This window comes from Ambystoma mexicanum, chromosome 1q, assembly GCF_040938575.1.
Source record: "Ambystoma mexicanum isolate Mex_15411 chromosome 1q, UKY_AmexF1_1, whole genome shotgun sequence".
NCBI classification, from domain to species: Eukaryota; Metazoa; Chordata; class Amphibia; order Caudata; family Ambystomatidae; genus Ambystoma; species Ambystoma mexicanum.
This window is the reverse complement of record NC_090922.1, coordinates 1,290,640,331-1,290,657,064: the sequence shown is the minus strand read 5'-3', so window position 1 is coordinate 1,290,657,064 and position 16,734 is coordinate 1,290,640,331. Positions and strand designations below refer to the sequence as shown.

Sequence of the window (16,734 nt, the reverse complement as noted above, 5' to 3'; positions counted from 1 at the left end):
TGGACCTTGGTACAAAATATCTGTCAGGTCATCCTGCAGAAAATCCACAGGTATTCCGTCACCCTCGACATGAGACGCCTGTACGACGACTTGGCTTGTGTACCAGGCTCAGGCCTGCCAAACTCAACCTTCAGAGAGGTGTCCAGACCACTGGCATCATGTAAAGATTGATGCAGGCTTTTCCTCTGGCTATGACCAGATAACAGGGCATCAGGAACCTCAGGAGGAACAAACCTCTCCACATCTGACCCTTCATCCACCTCTGAGATGTAATCCAAAGGCTGGAATAAATCCCTGGATGAGGGTACAGAAAATGGTTCAAACACAGGCCTCACTGATTTACTCAGGGCCTTCCTCAGGGTTTCCACCGGTCTCTGGGGCACCTCCGATAAAGCCTCCTCAAAATGCGTCAATGCCGAGCGTGGTGCCGACGGCTTTGACAACGGCTTCGAGGCCGGAGCCCCGAGCGTGTCCTTCGACGGCCTCGGCGCTGATGACTTCCTTGGAGGCAGAGCCTCGAGAGACCCTCGACTGACATGGCGCCAACGGCGTTGATGCCTTCTTAGAAGGCCTCACAGGCTCCCACGGTCTCGAGGGCGACGAGGACCAGGACCTGGAGCGGGCATGGCTAGAGCGATCTACCTTGTCCGATCGGGACCTCGACGGCTCCCGATGATCACGCCGACTGCCCGAGCCCGAAGGCGAGAGCGCGGTGGACCTAGCGCGTTCCTTGCCTGCTTCTCTCGAAGGCATGGACAGAACGGAGCCCTGCGATTCGAAAATCGCCATCATCTCCTTGCAAAATGCGTCCCATTCTGCCAGAGATGAATGCTTGTTGAGACAAGCTACCCGCCGTCTAGCGGAGTCCTCGGACGAGGAAGGCGACCGGTACATCGCTTCCAAGAGTGCCTAGAAGAGGCAGAGGAATGGCGGTAACCACTCCGGGACCAAGACCCCCTGGACTTACGCTGACCCCCCCTCGAATCGTCGGTCGAAAGCCCAGCGGATTTAGATTTACAGGGTTTGGAAACCCTGCCTACAGATTGCTTCTTTTTCTGCTCCCACAAGGCCTTCGACATCAAAGACTGGCATTCATCGCAGTCATCATTGGCGTGGTCCTCGCCGAGGCACCACAGGCAGACGTCGTGCGGGTCCGTAAGCGACATCTTGGAACCGCAGTCGCTGCACTTCTTGAAGCCCGACCTTGAGGTAGAAGATGAAGACATGATTCACACAATAAACCAGGAATGAAGAACCGATTCAACAGGAGAAGAACCGCGGCACGCCGAGATTCCGAAGCGAACACGTTCGAGGAAAAAACGGAACTGAGGCTATGGGCGTTGGTCGTCCTACATATAACATCCGGTGAGGTCGGCGCTTGACGGAGACCCTCGGGGGACAGCATATTGACGTCATTAACGCAGAACATTTTTTCCGAAGCAGCACAGCAGTGGTGATTACTGTCAGATGTGGAATACGTCAGAGGACACAATCCCCTCAAAATAATGTATACTAACTACGCTGATGATACTCAGTGTTTCACTCCACTCTCAGGCAACCACGACTTAAACACTGAAAATATGAATGAGGGTTACTCTCTTGTTCAACAATGGATGGTCGACAATGGTCTCGCCTTAAACAATTTGAAAACCAAATTGATGATAACAGGCACTGTGGCTCGATTAAGAAATCTTGACACGAACTATAAGGAATTTAAGATGGCTGGATGCACCATCACCACCTTGCCTAAAGTAAAAATGCTGGGTCTTCTTTGACCAGGAGATGTACATGAAGGCTCATGTTAACAGCCGGGTTGCTACCTCCTCTTATTACATCAAACTGTTGATCCAGTTAAGACCTTTCTTGACTAAACAAAGCTGTGCCACCATTGCTAGAGCCATCATTGGCTCTAAATTAGACTACTGCAGAGGTTTGCTTCAGAGAGTAGTGAAATGCTAACAAAATTACAGGTTATTCAAAATAGCACTGTGCGCACAGTTGAAGGAACTGGGAAGAGAGGACATGTCTCGCAAGCCAGGAGAGCAATCCATTGGTTGCGGGTGGATGCGAGGATCTCCTTTCGCCTTCTCTCCCCATAAATGCCTCGTTGGTCCATCTCCCAGAAAGGCTGCCGTGGATGCCTTGCCAAAGGACTGAGATCAAACAACACCCATCTCTTGTTTTTGCCAAGAGCAAAACTGAACTTGGTCAGTCAGAGTGCTTTCCACTATGTAGCACCCACACTGAAGACCCACCTATTTGCCCAAGCTTTCTCTCAGACCCTTTCGGTCTTGCTGGCCTTGACCATGAATGTGGCTATTGTTAGGTTTTTGTTATGTGTCTTTTCTTGTTAGCGCTCTGATGTTTCTGGGCTTGATTGTCTTTAGCGCTATTATATGATAAATAAATTGCAACCTCATCTTTTCTTTGTCCTTCCGGTTCCTTGTCATACGTTCCATCTTGCAAGGCTTTATTGGTCGACCACATTAGAGAAGGGACTTTTCACAATCTGGGTTCCTCCTGTCTGTGTGTCAACAAGATTGCAAAAATAATATTTTGGGCTTTTTAATTGCAAAATGTAAAAAGATGGCTTTTTTTGCCTGCTAGGCTTTTCTCCATAAATGAAACCTTCATATATGTATCTAACTAATATTCTCAATAAGCAAGCTCTTTTCTAAGCGCTTAAAAAGGTAAAGTGCTACGTGAGGCGTTTGGGTCTTGTTTATGTGCTTTAATAATGGCATATGTATTTAGTTAATGCATAAGCTCCTCGAGGCCCTGGGTAGGTGCTTCAGTAGTGATATATGCATGTATCATGAATGCATAAGCGAGTACATTGCAATCTGTATAACCTCTTACTCTAAACTGGCTTTTGCCAATCTACATATATGAGTAAGTAAACTAGGTGTGACATTTATGATGGAAACAATTCTAATCACCCAGTTCATGGTTTATATTTTGTTTTAGGCTTTCTGGCAGCAATGCCAACATTTGGGCGCAAACAATAATCAGACTGACCAATTCAGGTCCAAACCCAGCACTTAAACCAATGGAGCTCCCAGTATGCATTTGTAGTCCATTTTGATGATCAAGAACTATGTAGGGGAGCTGAAAATGTACAAGCCTGTGCTAAAACATGCCGGCAACAGTGTGTAAAAAAGACAATTATCTGATGAATGGCTCAAATTCTCTCTGAAGTGGTAAAGTGCTTTCTTGTTGCATGATCAGGATAAGCATAACAGTTGGATACACCTTATGTGAATGAGGGATACCTGCAAAAAGTACCACTGCATTTCAAAAGTTCCAAAGTCAATTCTTGAGGCAGCACCCATCGGAGGAAATATATACATTGGCAGCGACCGAACCTCTAAAGAGAGAATGGCTAGAATCAACTGCAATATCATGGTGAAGGCTTGTTGGGGAACATTGAGACTGAATGTGATGTCCAAAATTACAAACCATAGATGTAGTGTGGGATTTTGATTAATTAGTATGGTAAAGCAAATTCTTTACGTCCACCCAGTGTATGATGTCCTCTTCATTTACACCCCTACATGGTCTTTCACTAACGTCAAGCATCTTGAACTTTTGAAGTAGTAGAAACTGGTCCAGGAGGATAAAGACAAAGCAGTGGGAGGAAACTACCCACACATTTTTTGAGGGAACAACCGGCCTTTAAAGAAATGAGCGTTTACACCTCTGCCTGGACACCCTGACAACTTACAAGGCTGTATGGTGATGGATCTGTAAAGGATATTCATCATTTTAAAAGATGACAAAGAAAGCAGGGGTCTCACTGATAAGAACACTGATGATAAAGGCAATGCTCCTGCCCTCTGCCCCCCATTATTGCAGTAAAGGGACAGGGGAGGTTAGGAAGCAGGAGTGGAACAATGGAGGGACTTACGGACACATGACTGCTTACCTCAATAGTTATAACATATCGTTCTGCAAGGAGTAGAAGCCTCTCAATTACAACGAGCTTAGTTGACCTACAAACAAATATTGAATAAAAATGGTTACATTCACAGAAGATACAGTACAATTTGAATGTGCTTCTTGTACAATACTAATGAGGTATTCCCAGTTAAATAAGTACTAACTGACTCTTCCCACCCTACCAGGGTCCTTTTGTTAAATTTTCTGAGTTACCATGGACAATATATTTACCAATTATTTGTTTGAGCTGCCATGCACAAATGCTTTTTGATCCTGATATTGCTTTGGATGTGGAAGGGCCCTCTAGCCGAAAGCAAAGAGACTTTTGCCAAAGTAAGCCCATATATTATGTTCATGGGATCTCAGAAATAAAAAAACGATTTATGTAGGCGCTCCCTTGTAACATGCTTTTCTGGTACCTTCACTTGCATAATTAGTGGCAAACAGTTTGTCTTCAACATTATTTATTCTATGACTCCTTTGTGATCAAGTCCTTTACAAGAATTTGACAAATGAGCACATACCTTGACAAGATACCAAAACAAATACATTTACAATACATTACAATTACCCAAAAGAACTCCACTTCCAATAATTAGACACGAACTAGGTATTACATCGCTAGAATCTCAAATTAAATGGAAGATGTGCGCTTTATTAAGGAAAGCTACCTTGGGCCTGACTTCTGGCGGCCTGCAACCATTTTAGCTCAAGATCTGTTAGCACAAGATCATGTCTTTTCTAAAACGTGGTGCAATACTGTTTTCAACGCACATGCAGACGCAAGCATCACACTTTATCTATTGTTAACAAATCCAGTTCGAGCAAAACAAAAGCTGTTTGAATATGAATGGATTCAAAATCGTAACTTGTGCCTCCAGAATAAAGATTTTGATACACGCGTCTTTGGCATAAAAGCCTTTAACATAACAGAACCCTATTTATTAAAGTGCCCGAGCCCATACATACGTCAACAATTCCTAAGTTTTCATTTTAACCTCTTGCCCACAACACAGATTCTAGCCAGACGTAAGCTTATTCCAAAATGTGCAAATTTCTGTCGTTTTTGTTAAGACAAATCTCAAATGGAATCCTTGGAACATTGTATTCTATTCTGCCCAATGCTGGTATCCCAAAGATCGAAATATTTTAAAAAATGCAACTTGACCAAGTTTATGTTTATGTCTACAAGCGACATTTGGTCAAATATAAACAATTACCCGAACCTGGACATGTGTGTGGCAATCATTCGTTTTCTCGATTCGATTTTTTCCGAGATCGAATGATTCCCATTTGGGAGAATATGTACGTTAGTTTCTTATTTCCGATTTCTGTATTTCTGTATTTAACCTTCATATTGCTTTTCTTTTAAATGTAATGTCGCTTGTATTGAAAAAATTGTTAAATGTTTTGTATTTTTCACCTGTATATTTGAAAGGATGATTTTATTATCCATATCAAATAAAAAGAAATAAATACATTCTCCTTTTGTTATGAAATAATCCCTGTGCAACAATTTCCCCAAAAAACACATTTTTAAAAGGTATTTCTTTTCAATGTTATAACTCTGCAATGCTGCGCTTAGCAAGCAAAGGTGCTAAGGTAATTTGGTATGCAGGGCGCAGAAGCAGAGAGTGGTCTGCTGTGGAATTGTGGCATGAGAATTTGGTTTTTCCTCCCTTGCTGCCAAAATGAGGAGAGCTGGATTTCGGCACCAGTGGCTGAACTTTGTGTTCAGTAGCGCAAAGCGCTGCACGGAGAGCGGAAGCAGAGTGTGGTCTGCTGTGATCCGAAGTGGCACGTGGTCTGTCTAATAAGCAAGCATTTACCAAGTTCCAATGAGCGGAGCGCAGCCCTCGCTCTAGTTTCCTGCAGCAGTCATCAGTGATCTCCTGGAGCTGACACAGCTGGTACTCGTCTTACTTTCATCTACACTGGGTCACATATAAAACTGCTCATATTATTGGTGCCGAGTCTCCGCTACCACTACCGAATAGTGAGAAGAGATCTTTACGCACTTGAAAACCCTGCAAACAAACACACTGACAACAGCTTCCCCGCCTGCATGTCCCGTGTTACTTATTTGAAAAAAAGTGGAAGCCATTCGGGGAATGGAGCTCCGACGGCTCATGCATTGTCACGCCTTACTTTTACGTTCAATGACCCACGAGGATCATACCGGTGTTGGATTGGTGCAGGGTTTGGGGCAGCAATCAGTACTTATCAAAGGTATTTTACTGGGAAAGGTTTCTTGCTGTATGAGCATGGTCTCTACGGGTGACACGACTGCGGACAATTCCTCCATATTCATGGCAGGTGAGGACTTGAATATAGAGGGGGGGTTCGCTCAGCTCATTTGTGTGGGGCTAAGAATTGCAACAGACCTCCAATCTCATACTACGGTTTGCACACCTGTCTCATTAAATCAGAACTTGGACCAAAGAACTGGCCTGGCCCCATTAAACGGAAATGCCACAGACCAGCTACCCGTCCTAAAACAGAGGCGTCAAACAGCCACAGTCAGAGGATGGTCTGTGCCGTTAGAAATCAACATTGGATCACACCGCCGGTGCTGGAGAAAATACTCTGGACCCCTTTGTAGAGACGACATGTATTCGCATATTGGAAAGGTTAGACCCGAGCCGCGGAGCCAACAATCACAACGTTGACCAAGCACTCAGACGTCACCAGTGAATGTCCGGTGTACCCACAGCAAACTAATGAGGGAGTTTTCATCGTCCGATTTTGAGTGAATTACCGCACACTGTGATTAAACATCAGTAAGTTGCAAATTACAGACCATCAGTGAACATTGAATATGTCACCATTCCTCATGCGCTGAAAAAGAAATTTAAGATGGCCACGAAATTCTGAAAATTTAAGTCATTAAACACGACAAACCATAGTGGGATAGTCAGAAAAATGTTAAAAAGTGTCCTCAAGACAGGTCCAAAAGATCCATCAACGCACGTGGTATTTAAAACAGTTGGACCTAGAAACACATCAAATGGTCGACACAACTTCGCTGTTTCAAAAATATCTGAAAACATGCCAACGATGAGAAAAAAGAATGTTGAAACAAACTAATGATTGTTAGACATGTATATTCACTCACGTGGAAATAGGAGTTTTTCATGTGTTTCCATAACTTGACTTTACTGATTTGTTTTCCTGGTTTTTATAAATTGTGTTATGTTTTGTACGAATGTGTATTAGATAACATAAAAATATGTCTTTTTATATTCTCTGGTACCCTTGTCTATATTAGCTTTGTCAGCTATACAATTGTTTTGACTGTGGCTGTTTGATGCTTCTGTGTGTGAGGGCGGGTAGCTGGTCTGTGGCATTTTCGCTGTTACGTATATATGTTTGTCCTTTGCCACACAGCCCCCTAAAAAAGGACACAAGAGCTCCTGTTTTAGCTCACACTGGCCCCATTAAGGAAAACACCATTGAACTTGGATACCACTCCAATAGCAGGAAGAAAGATGACAGACTTTTTGCCGCGCGTGGGAGTAAGCATAGTGATTAGACGCACGGAACCCACTATGGCACATCTTCAAGTAGAAGTGGATAATTTGGACAATCTGACTGATGGTAGTATCTTCGAAGGTGTTGGCACTACTGGATGTTTTGTCACAGTAGCCGAGCAATTGGACATAAGGGACTTAAGTGAAGTCAGGGGCCCTGAGGCTCAGACAGAAGTAATGGGTCTTATAAACATGCTAAATTTGGAGGGCTCTATATCTGCAGTCCCCTGGTTCGCCCTCACAGCTAGTCGACTTATTGTCTTCCAAATCTCTGACTGATGCTGAGGCTCACAATACATATCCCCTGCACCACACACTAAAAGCAGTTGATCATATAAAGTTCTCATCTTCCTCCATCTCGGTGCTCAATTCTATTTTGAGCGCCTCAGTGGAGCTTTATGATACAAATCACGGATGAAGTGAAGGCCCACGCGCTCATCTTGAGCGAACTAAATGTGAAAATAGACATTTGAAGTAATTGGGTCTTCACTTCCAACATGGCTAAAATAAGGCAGGTGGGGTGTGAAACAAGTGATCTTATGCCCTCACGCCATTAAGTACCCCCTGAATTAACAAAGATCAAAGATGTGTAGTAATGGGAATGGTGTGCAGTGGCGGCATTCAATTAAGGGGAATCTAAAGCGGCATTCAATTAAGGGGAATCTAAAAATGGGAGAAAGAAACTGAGGAGACAAAATTTGAGGAAGTTCCTTAGGTTTCTTCACCTCTCTGAAGAAGTTCCACATTGTGCCAGTCCGTCAGCTAAAACTGCTGAAGAATTAAATGAGACAATTGCTATTGACCAAGGTAAACCTGCTCATGCTGGGGAACTGGGTGTCCAATATGGAAGGGGCTGTTGTAACTATTGGGGCCGACATCGGACATACTGAAACTAATATATTGAGTGTACACTAAAAAATATTTTTGCAAGCACCTTACTGCTTCGCCAAGGTGTCAGTCTGTGGCTTAAATGCTGGGGTTACAGAGTCGGTAATGGTTGGTGTGCAAGCCACAAAGACTCCTGTGGTGGGGGTAACTGCCAGGGCTACCCAAATGAGCTATTGCTGTAGCAGCATGGTGCATTTAACAGTATAGGGGACAGCAACCTCCCAATTTAAGGTTTCAGAAGCTCATATACACCTTGAGATGGCAAAGCCGAAGTAGGCTGCCGAACACTGGTAAAAATTAACAGTAGTGGGTTGTAAAAGAACAGCTCATACACCTTTTCGGCCTCCCGAAGGCTATTGTTAAGTCCATTGGAGGCTGTCAAAAGGAGCAAGTGTCGTCTGCCGTGTCAAATCAGCTGACTGGTAGTGATCCAGCAGCAAAGAGGGAACTACAAAAGTTAAAAAATGAAGAGGTAGCTGAAAGGATGGTATTTTTTTAACTTGAGTTGCATTTAAATTTGCAAATTGTGCTGAATTGTAACAATGTATTGAAATTGCTGCGTGAAATGATGGAATCTCATCCGCTGATATTGATTACAATAGTTTTCTTATGGATATACGCACAGACCTAGTGGGGGTGGTCCTATGCTCACCATCTTTTACAAGAAACATCTTAGCAGTAAAGGAGGAATTAATTGGGAATCATGTTTCGTGAAGAGATGAAGATTGAATGTATCATGACAGAAAATATCACTAATCAGGTTGTGAAATTGGCGAATATGAACGTGACAATGGGTTGGTTGGGCTTGGCAGATGAACATCCTCAAACAATGATGTGTCAACCCTCCGATACATACCCAAAACCCAGATCTTAGTTTGGAAGAAGTTTTAACCGTTTTTTACAATTTGAAGAGAGCAGCCAGATCTTTAGCAGAACCGGTATAGTTCTTTTACAGGACACCTGGCTTTCTTTTAAGATATGGGTGGAGGGTTTCACAACTGTTCAACAACTGGGCATGAATAAATAGTTGTGGAAGACTGTCTTGGGGCTTTCTAGTCACCCCTAGAAATTTGAGAGTCAAGAATATGGCCATTATCTTAGATAACACAATGGTAATATATTGGCTGTGGAAATGTCGGTCAGTTTGCAGCATAAGAGCATTGCCATTCTCATAATAAATCTGTATTGTAATCCGATCTCCAGCACATTTGAAAAAACACTCAATAAGTTAACTGAAATGTTAGGAGAGTGGCTGTCCACACATGATGCAAACATGTTTTTAGAGGGGATTTTAATTCCCATTGTATCTATAGCGCCTGCTCTAAAAAACAAATTAATAATATCAATGGCAAAAACTGGAGTGTCTGGAATTGGGAGTGGGATCTAATAATGACTAAAGAAAACATTCTGGGCGATCTTCAGGAATAGTGGATCTAAATCCTCCATAATCGATGTGTCTTTGTCAAGACCCATGTTTGATTTGTGCTTTTCCTTCAAGATCAAAGAGAAGTGATCATAATTAATAGTTAACATGCATTTAGGAATTCAGACCATCTCTAAGGGTTCAAGCAAAAATCTTCATGTAACAAATGCTGGAAATTGGATTTGGAAATACAGTAATAGTGGAAGAACATTAATGAAAGAATTGGTAACATACGTCCATCAATGTTCGATTGATCTATTTAAACTGAACTGTATTACTCAGACCTTCAAGAAATGTTTCTTGGAGAGAGAGGAACTCAAGGGGCCCACTCAGAATAACTCCTGCCACATCCATCAGTCTGATAGAAACATCCGTCTTAAGAAAAAAACATATAGGCAACAATTGCACCTTCTGAGGTTTAATGTAGTTGTTGGTAAGACCTACTTAATAAAAAAAAGACAACTGACAAGGGTATATAAAAACTGGCCATGTCAACATAAGTCTGACCTGGTTCAGGCTGCTGGGGAAAGGATGTTAAACACTTTGATAGCAAAGCACTCACAATTTCTTGTCTCTGATCAAGGAGTCTAATTGTAAGCAAAGTCAATTGCAGTGTAGTACAGTGAGCGAGATCAGTCTGTGTGCACATTGGGAAACAATACATGGTAAAGTGGCTAGTATAGAAATTCCAATGTCTCTACTTCATTGTGATATTGACTTCGAAACCATTGATGTTCAACAACTAATAGCTAAATCATTTAATTAAAGGGCGGCATGTCCTAATGGATTGACTAACGCAATCTTGAAATCCAGTAGGGAACTGTGGGGTGCTTAGGGGGTCTTTCGACATATCTTGCAGACATGTGTTATGACTGAATCATGGAGATCTTATTATCATCATCAGTAAAGTATATTCAGAAATAAATCCATAAACCAATTTACAAACAATACACAACATTGTTACAATATTCAGCAATGGTTAAAAAACAGATTGAACAGGACAAGGTTCATACAGAATATAAAAGCAGTTAAAATAACATAATAAAAGAAAGTGCATGTGTTAGCTCAGTTTACAATCAATTTGTTCCGCCGTTAACAGGCTTTTCTTAAAAATTCTACGCAGCCCCATGCCACTGGTATGGTTTAAGCATGCAACAAAAAGATCAAAGCAGGTCTACCCGACCAAAACCTGAGTTTTTAAGCAAAGGTACAATAGTCCTTTTTCTTATATCCTGATAAGCTGGGCAAAACATTACGAAGTGTAAAAGATCCTCCTTAGGCTAATCACAACACGGACAAGCTGCTGACTGTACCATGGTTAGCCAGTTCTTTGTTCGCGTCCTGAGCCATTAGCAATTAAAGCGTTCCCGTGTCAGTGCCCAGCAATCAGAAGGACTATGGCTGTGCAAGAGATATGGCTGAATGCCCTCAGCACCAGAAATGAGAATATGCTTTCTATTAACCTCAACCCTGAGCCTGAAGGTTTCTCAGATTGACAAAAGGATTGAATTAAACAGTTGCTTATATTGGTTTACTGTGTTCGGTGACAAGAGAACAGAAGGACACTGGAGGTGTTGGGAATTCAACTGCGAGATACAATTGTAAATATAAGATAGCTGTTAGGGAGAATTCTCTGTTTAGGCTGAATTTCCCTACCTAGTGAGTCCCACAGCAGCTTTGCTGGATTTCGGGGGTTTCTTTTTTTCTCCTGCCAAGAGTGAGACTCTTTTACCCTCACTCTTGGACATGTTGAAGTGTGTTTTCTTGGTTAAACCTTGTGTTGAATGGGCTATGGGGTCTTTTACTCCATAGGGCCTCATGTATTTTTGTGATGGGGGTTACACAGCACCCTCTGTGCCGTGACCCAGGGGTGTCCTAGGGACTCCCCAACATAGACTCCATACCCTGGGACTGACTACTGTCTCCCAGGGCATGTAAAGTCACCAAAGACTTTGCTAGTCTTGAATCCTGAACAGAACCAGTACAAACCATCATATTGTGGACGTACTGGCTGGGGCAATTCGATTGCCCCAGGGTCTGTTAGTCGAGGGGGCACGTCTCCGTCCCCCCTGATCGAGTTTTGGCTGGTGGCAGTGGAAACTACTTTTTATATTCGACCGCAAATATTTCCCTATGGGATTTCCCATTGTTTTAGGCTAACACATTTAATTATTTATTTACGGTAGCCTTAAACATACCGCCGGTTTATATATTTATTATTATAACTCCGGTTGGGACTTTTTGCCAAAACTTGATTCTAAAATGGCGTCGGCGTTCGCCTCTGTAACTCTGACCCAAAGTGGAGCCCTTTGTTCCACTTTTGGCGGGCTTCTCCACAGAAGCCCTCCAAAGTGGTGCCACTCTGTCTGGGGTACTTAGGAGGGGTGGAGGGGGATTTAGGCACCCTGGACTGAGTTACCTTGGTAACTCAAGTCGCACTCCGTCCTGATTGGCCCAAGTGGTGAGCCGGCCGGCTCACCACTTAGCATGTTTGAGTGACAGCTAGGCTGGGTGAATGGGGGTTTGCTGCATAAAAGCAGGGCTTTGGGGACTGGAACTTTAGAAGTCGCCACAGGACCAAGAATCCGACGAGGGAAGAGCTGAGCCGACCTGCTTCGACGACACCACCCGGTGGAGCCCTGCTGAACCGTCTCACCACTTTTCCCGACGACCGAGGAGAACTCTTAACGGAGTGGCTCCTTCCCTTGACTGGTGGGGACAACCGGTTTTTCACCTTCTTTCCGCTTCTCGAGGTATCTCGTGGCCGCCTTGCCAGTGCCAAGCACCCCGGCAACCGGAACCCCACCACATGTACCCCAACCACGAAAGTCGGTACAACCCTTTAACCGGAGGACTCCGCGGCTGGTTTCTTCCCGGGCAGTGCAACGACCCTCTTCTTCTGCTCTTCAGCGAGAACTTCTTCTCCCCTGACCGACGTCGAGCCTTGCTACCACTGCCTGGAACAACTGCCACCGCTGGAGGATCCTTTCCGCTTAAGGTACCGTGTTCCGCCTGGCTTCCCTTGCCACCGACTGTACGGGGTAGATTTAGCCCCCGGCTTTCGAACCTGGGAGTGCCTGGAACACCCTGGCTAAACTTTCTAAGCCACTCTAAACTCTTTCTAACTCTTTGCAAGACTTTGAATCCCTAATAACAGTGTGATCTTGGGCACATTTTCGCTCCGGCTACTCTAAGAGTGGGCCCTGCCTAGTGACTTTTGCTCACCTGTGACTTTGTGCTTCTTTGAGCCTATTGCAAGTGTTCTGGACCTTAGAGTGGTGTGTTTAACCCATTTCTGTTCTTTTTACCCCTTTCTTGAACCTACTAGAGTGTCATCTAACGTTAAGCACTCACCTCTGTTTTAATTATGTGGTGTTAACCTAGAGTTGTCTAGATAGGAGTAAGGGTTGAAACTGCTTTCATTATAACTGTGTTTGAAGTGTTTTTACTATATTTTTCTAGAGTGATTTCAACTTATGTGTGTTTAATAAATAAATAACTATATACTTTTGAAACCAAGCTCTGGTCAGTGTTTGCTTATGCTATTGTATTTGAGTACCTATTGTGTATCCTTCACATACTGCCTAACTCTTCTTGAGGGAAGTCTGACTGCTCAGCCACAGCTACCAGGTAAATCTGGGTGGTGCAGACTGCTACCAAGTGGGTTTACTGCTATACCTGTAGTCTTAAATCTTTTGCAGTGGTCCCCAAGGGAACTGCACAGGTTTCTGCCTAACACTGGTGGCAGCGGTGGGATTTGTATTAAGTATACATTTTAGTGTGCTTTAGATACCGTAGTGCAACTAACCACAAAGCTTAGCACTATAAAAGTAAACCTCTAACATGTCAGTTATAGAAAGCTATAGTCAAGAGTCCCTTGCAGCCAAAACTGCTGATTGTTTAAGAGTGCTCTGTAAACATAAAGACCTCCTGACTAAGGGCAAGAAAATGGAGCTGATTGCAAGATTGTTAGCTAACCAAAGTCTGGGTGAGGGTTCAGAGGAACCTACCACTCCAGCAACTGTAGATGACAGTATTGAAATTAACATGGAGCAAAATGTTGATGATTCTGAGGAAGAGTCAGAAGAGGAGGGTGAGGCTGTTGTGACTGTCCCCCCTAGGCCTCTACCTGCTCTACCTGCTGTACCTACTGGGCCTTTACCAGGTCCCACATTTAGTCCTCAGTACTTTGAACTGGAGAAAATGAAACTAGAATTGGAGTATAAGAAACTGAATGCTCAAACTGACAAAGAACTAAGGCTAAGGGAAATGGAGCTCAAGTATGAGCTAGAAATGAAGAAATTATCTGTTGAGAATGCTTCTCTCTCCGGCTCCTCTAGAAGTTCCAGTCCTAAAAGACCCCGGATGCCTAAAGAATTGGTTGGTATGTATGAGCCTAAGTTTGATGTATTGGATTGGTTGTCTCTGTTTGAATATAATCATGGGCTCCAGAACATCACAGGAAATGACTTACTCACCTGGTTGTTCTCTAGGCTTCCCCCTGTTGCAACTGATGTGGTAATGGAGATGGGGGAGGAGGATAAGAAGGACTATGAATGTGTGAAACTAGCTTTGATAGCTAGGTTTGGGAAGACCCCTTCCCAGTATCTTAAGAGGTTTAGGAGCCTCAAAAAGCATGATGGTACCCCTTGGGCTACCTGGGTGAGTGAAGGGTTGAAAAACTTAGAGGGATGGATTAAGGGTTACAAGGTGAACACTTATGAAGGTATGAAGAATTTGTTTATGTTGGAGACTATTTATGATGCCTGCTCTCCTGAGCTCGGACAACACTTGGCTGATTCCAAGGAATTAGATTCCCGGAAACTAGCTAGGGCTGCTGACTTGTGGGTTGCCAACCGGGCCACTCACAAGGATTCTGGGGTAACTCAGAAAAAGGATGGGGAGAGACAGCCTAAAAAGGACTCCAAAGAGAATTCAAATACTACAAATTCCAAAGAGGGCCCCAAACAAAACTATAAGGGTAAGCCACAAGGGAAACCGAATCAGGCTAGTGTACCTTCTGGTCCCAGACCAGAAGGAGGTCAGAACAAGCCTCCATTCCAGCGAGCCTTTGGCTCATGCTTTGTTTGTAAGGCTACTGACCATGTGAAAGGAGATCCCAGATGTAAGGGTAAACCTTCAGGGGTCCAACTTGCCTCCTTAGCCTTCGCTCCAGAAGAGGAGGTACATATGGCAAGTGGAAACTTTCTATTACTGGCTGATGAACCCACTGGAGTCTCAGCTAGTGTTTCTTTAGTCTCTCTGGGGTTGTGGGAACAACAGAATTTAGATGTATATAACTCTATCCCAGACAATACTAAAGAGTATTATAAGGACAGTGTCCAAGTGAATGGCCAGGAGACTCCTGCCATTAGGGACACTGGGGCCAGCATAACTGTGGTGGATGAATCATTTTTCAAGGCAGAGGATGTTGCTAAGGCACCCAAATGCCTCACCAAGTTAGCTGGTGGGCCTGTGCAGATGTGTCCCCAGTTACCAGTTCTCATCCAATGTAATGATATGGCTGTAAAAATACCTGTCAGTGTACAATGTGAAGTGCCAGGTAGGGTTCTGTTGGGTAATGACCTCAAAGCTCTTGGAGTTGTATCTCATACCCCCAGACCCCCTAGCAAAAGGTTACAGGAGCTCACAAAACCTGCAAGGGAGAAAACCCTGAGAGGGTTATCTCAGGAGATGATGACAGAAATCACTCCTCTCCCACTGGAACAACTTACTGCAGTAACAAACAGATCAGGAGCAAAGGGGCAACCCAAGACTCCTAGGAAAAAGCCAGCAGCAAGCACTCCAGTGCTTCCAACAAGGACTTCCCCGAGGTTGTCCAAAGTTACACCTGTAACTCCACCTCCAGCTGAGGCTGAGAGGGAGGTACAACCCTGTGTGGTTGAGCTAGACTCTGAGGAAGAGCTAGAGGGAGGCCCAAACCTTATTGGAGATTTGGACCCTGAGGACCATCCTGAGCTGCAGTCTTTACTGGCAGAAGGTGGGCCAAGCAGGGCTGCTTTCCGTAAGGGGCAAAGAGAATGTCCAACTCTGGAAGGTCTCCGCCACCAGGCAGCTTCTCAAGCTGATGGGCAAGAGCCTGGGAAGTATAGGTTGCACTGGGAAGATGGCCTCTTCTACAGTGAACCCACTGAGTCTGAACCTGGAGACTACAAACGCCTTGTAGTCCCACAAGAGAACAGACAACAGTTCTTACAACTAGCCCATGAGATACCTTTGGCTGGTCACTTGAGTTTCAAGAAGACCAAGGAAAGGCTCTCACTCTACTTTTATTGGCCAAAGATGGGGGCTGAAGTAGATAGATATTGTAAGAGCTGCCATACCTGCCAGGTTTCTGGTAAGGTTGGTTCCAAGAATGTGGCACCTTTAGTGCCTCTCCCAGTTGTGAGAGTCCCATTTGAGAGGGTAGGGATTGACATTGTTGGTCCCCTTGATCCCCCAACCTCCTCAGGCAACAGGTTTATACTTGTTGTAGTAGACCATGCTACTAGGTACCCTGAGGCAATTCCTATGAGGACTGTTACAGCTCCGGCTGTGGCTAAGGCCCTCCTTGGTATTTTCACCAGGGTTGGGTTTCCTAAGGAAGTAATCTCTGACAGGGGGTCAAACTTTATGTCCCACTACATGAAAGCCATGTGGAAAACCTGTGGAGTTACTTACAAGTTCTCAACAGCATACCACCCTCAGACCAACGGGTTGGTTGAAAGGTTTAACAGAACCATGAAGAGCATGATAGGTGCTTTAGAGGAACCCCTTAAGAAAAAATGGGACCTTCTACTGCCATGCCTGCTCTTTGCTTATAGAGAAGACCCTCAGGAGGGAGTAGGTTATTCTCCCTTTGAGCTTCTCTATGGCCATCCGGTCAGAGGTCCATTGGCCCTGATTAAGGAGGGGTTGGAAGGTGCTCCTCCCCTCAAGCCAGTCAGAGTGACT

General features: G+C 44.2%; 1 protein-coding gene across 2 annotated transcripts in view; it reads right to left on the bottom strand.

Moving 5' to 3' along the window:
* Positions 1-16,734, bottom strand: part of USP24 (ubiquitin specific peptidase 24) — a 2,799,104-nt gene that overhangs the window by 2,282,140 nt on the left and 500,230 nt on the right. For both annotated transcript variants that reach the window (XM_069642114.1, XM_069642115.1), the window contains exon 24: positions 3,926-3,992. In XM_069642114.1, the coding sequence (XP_069498215.1) occupies positions 3,926-3,992 (67 nt within the window). The remainder of the gene's footprint in view (positions 1-3,925; positions 3,993-16,734) is intronic.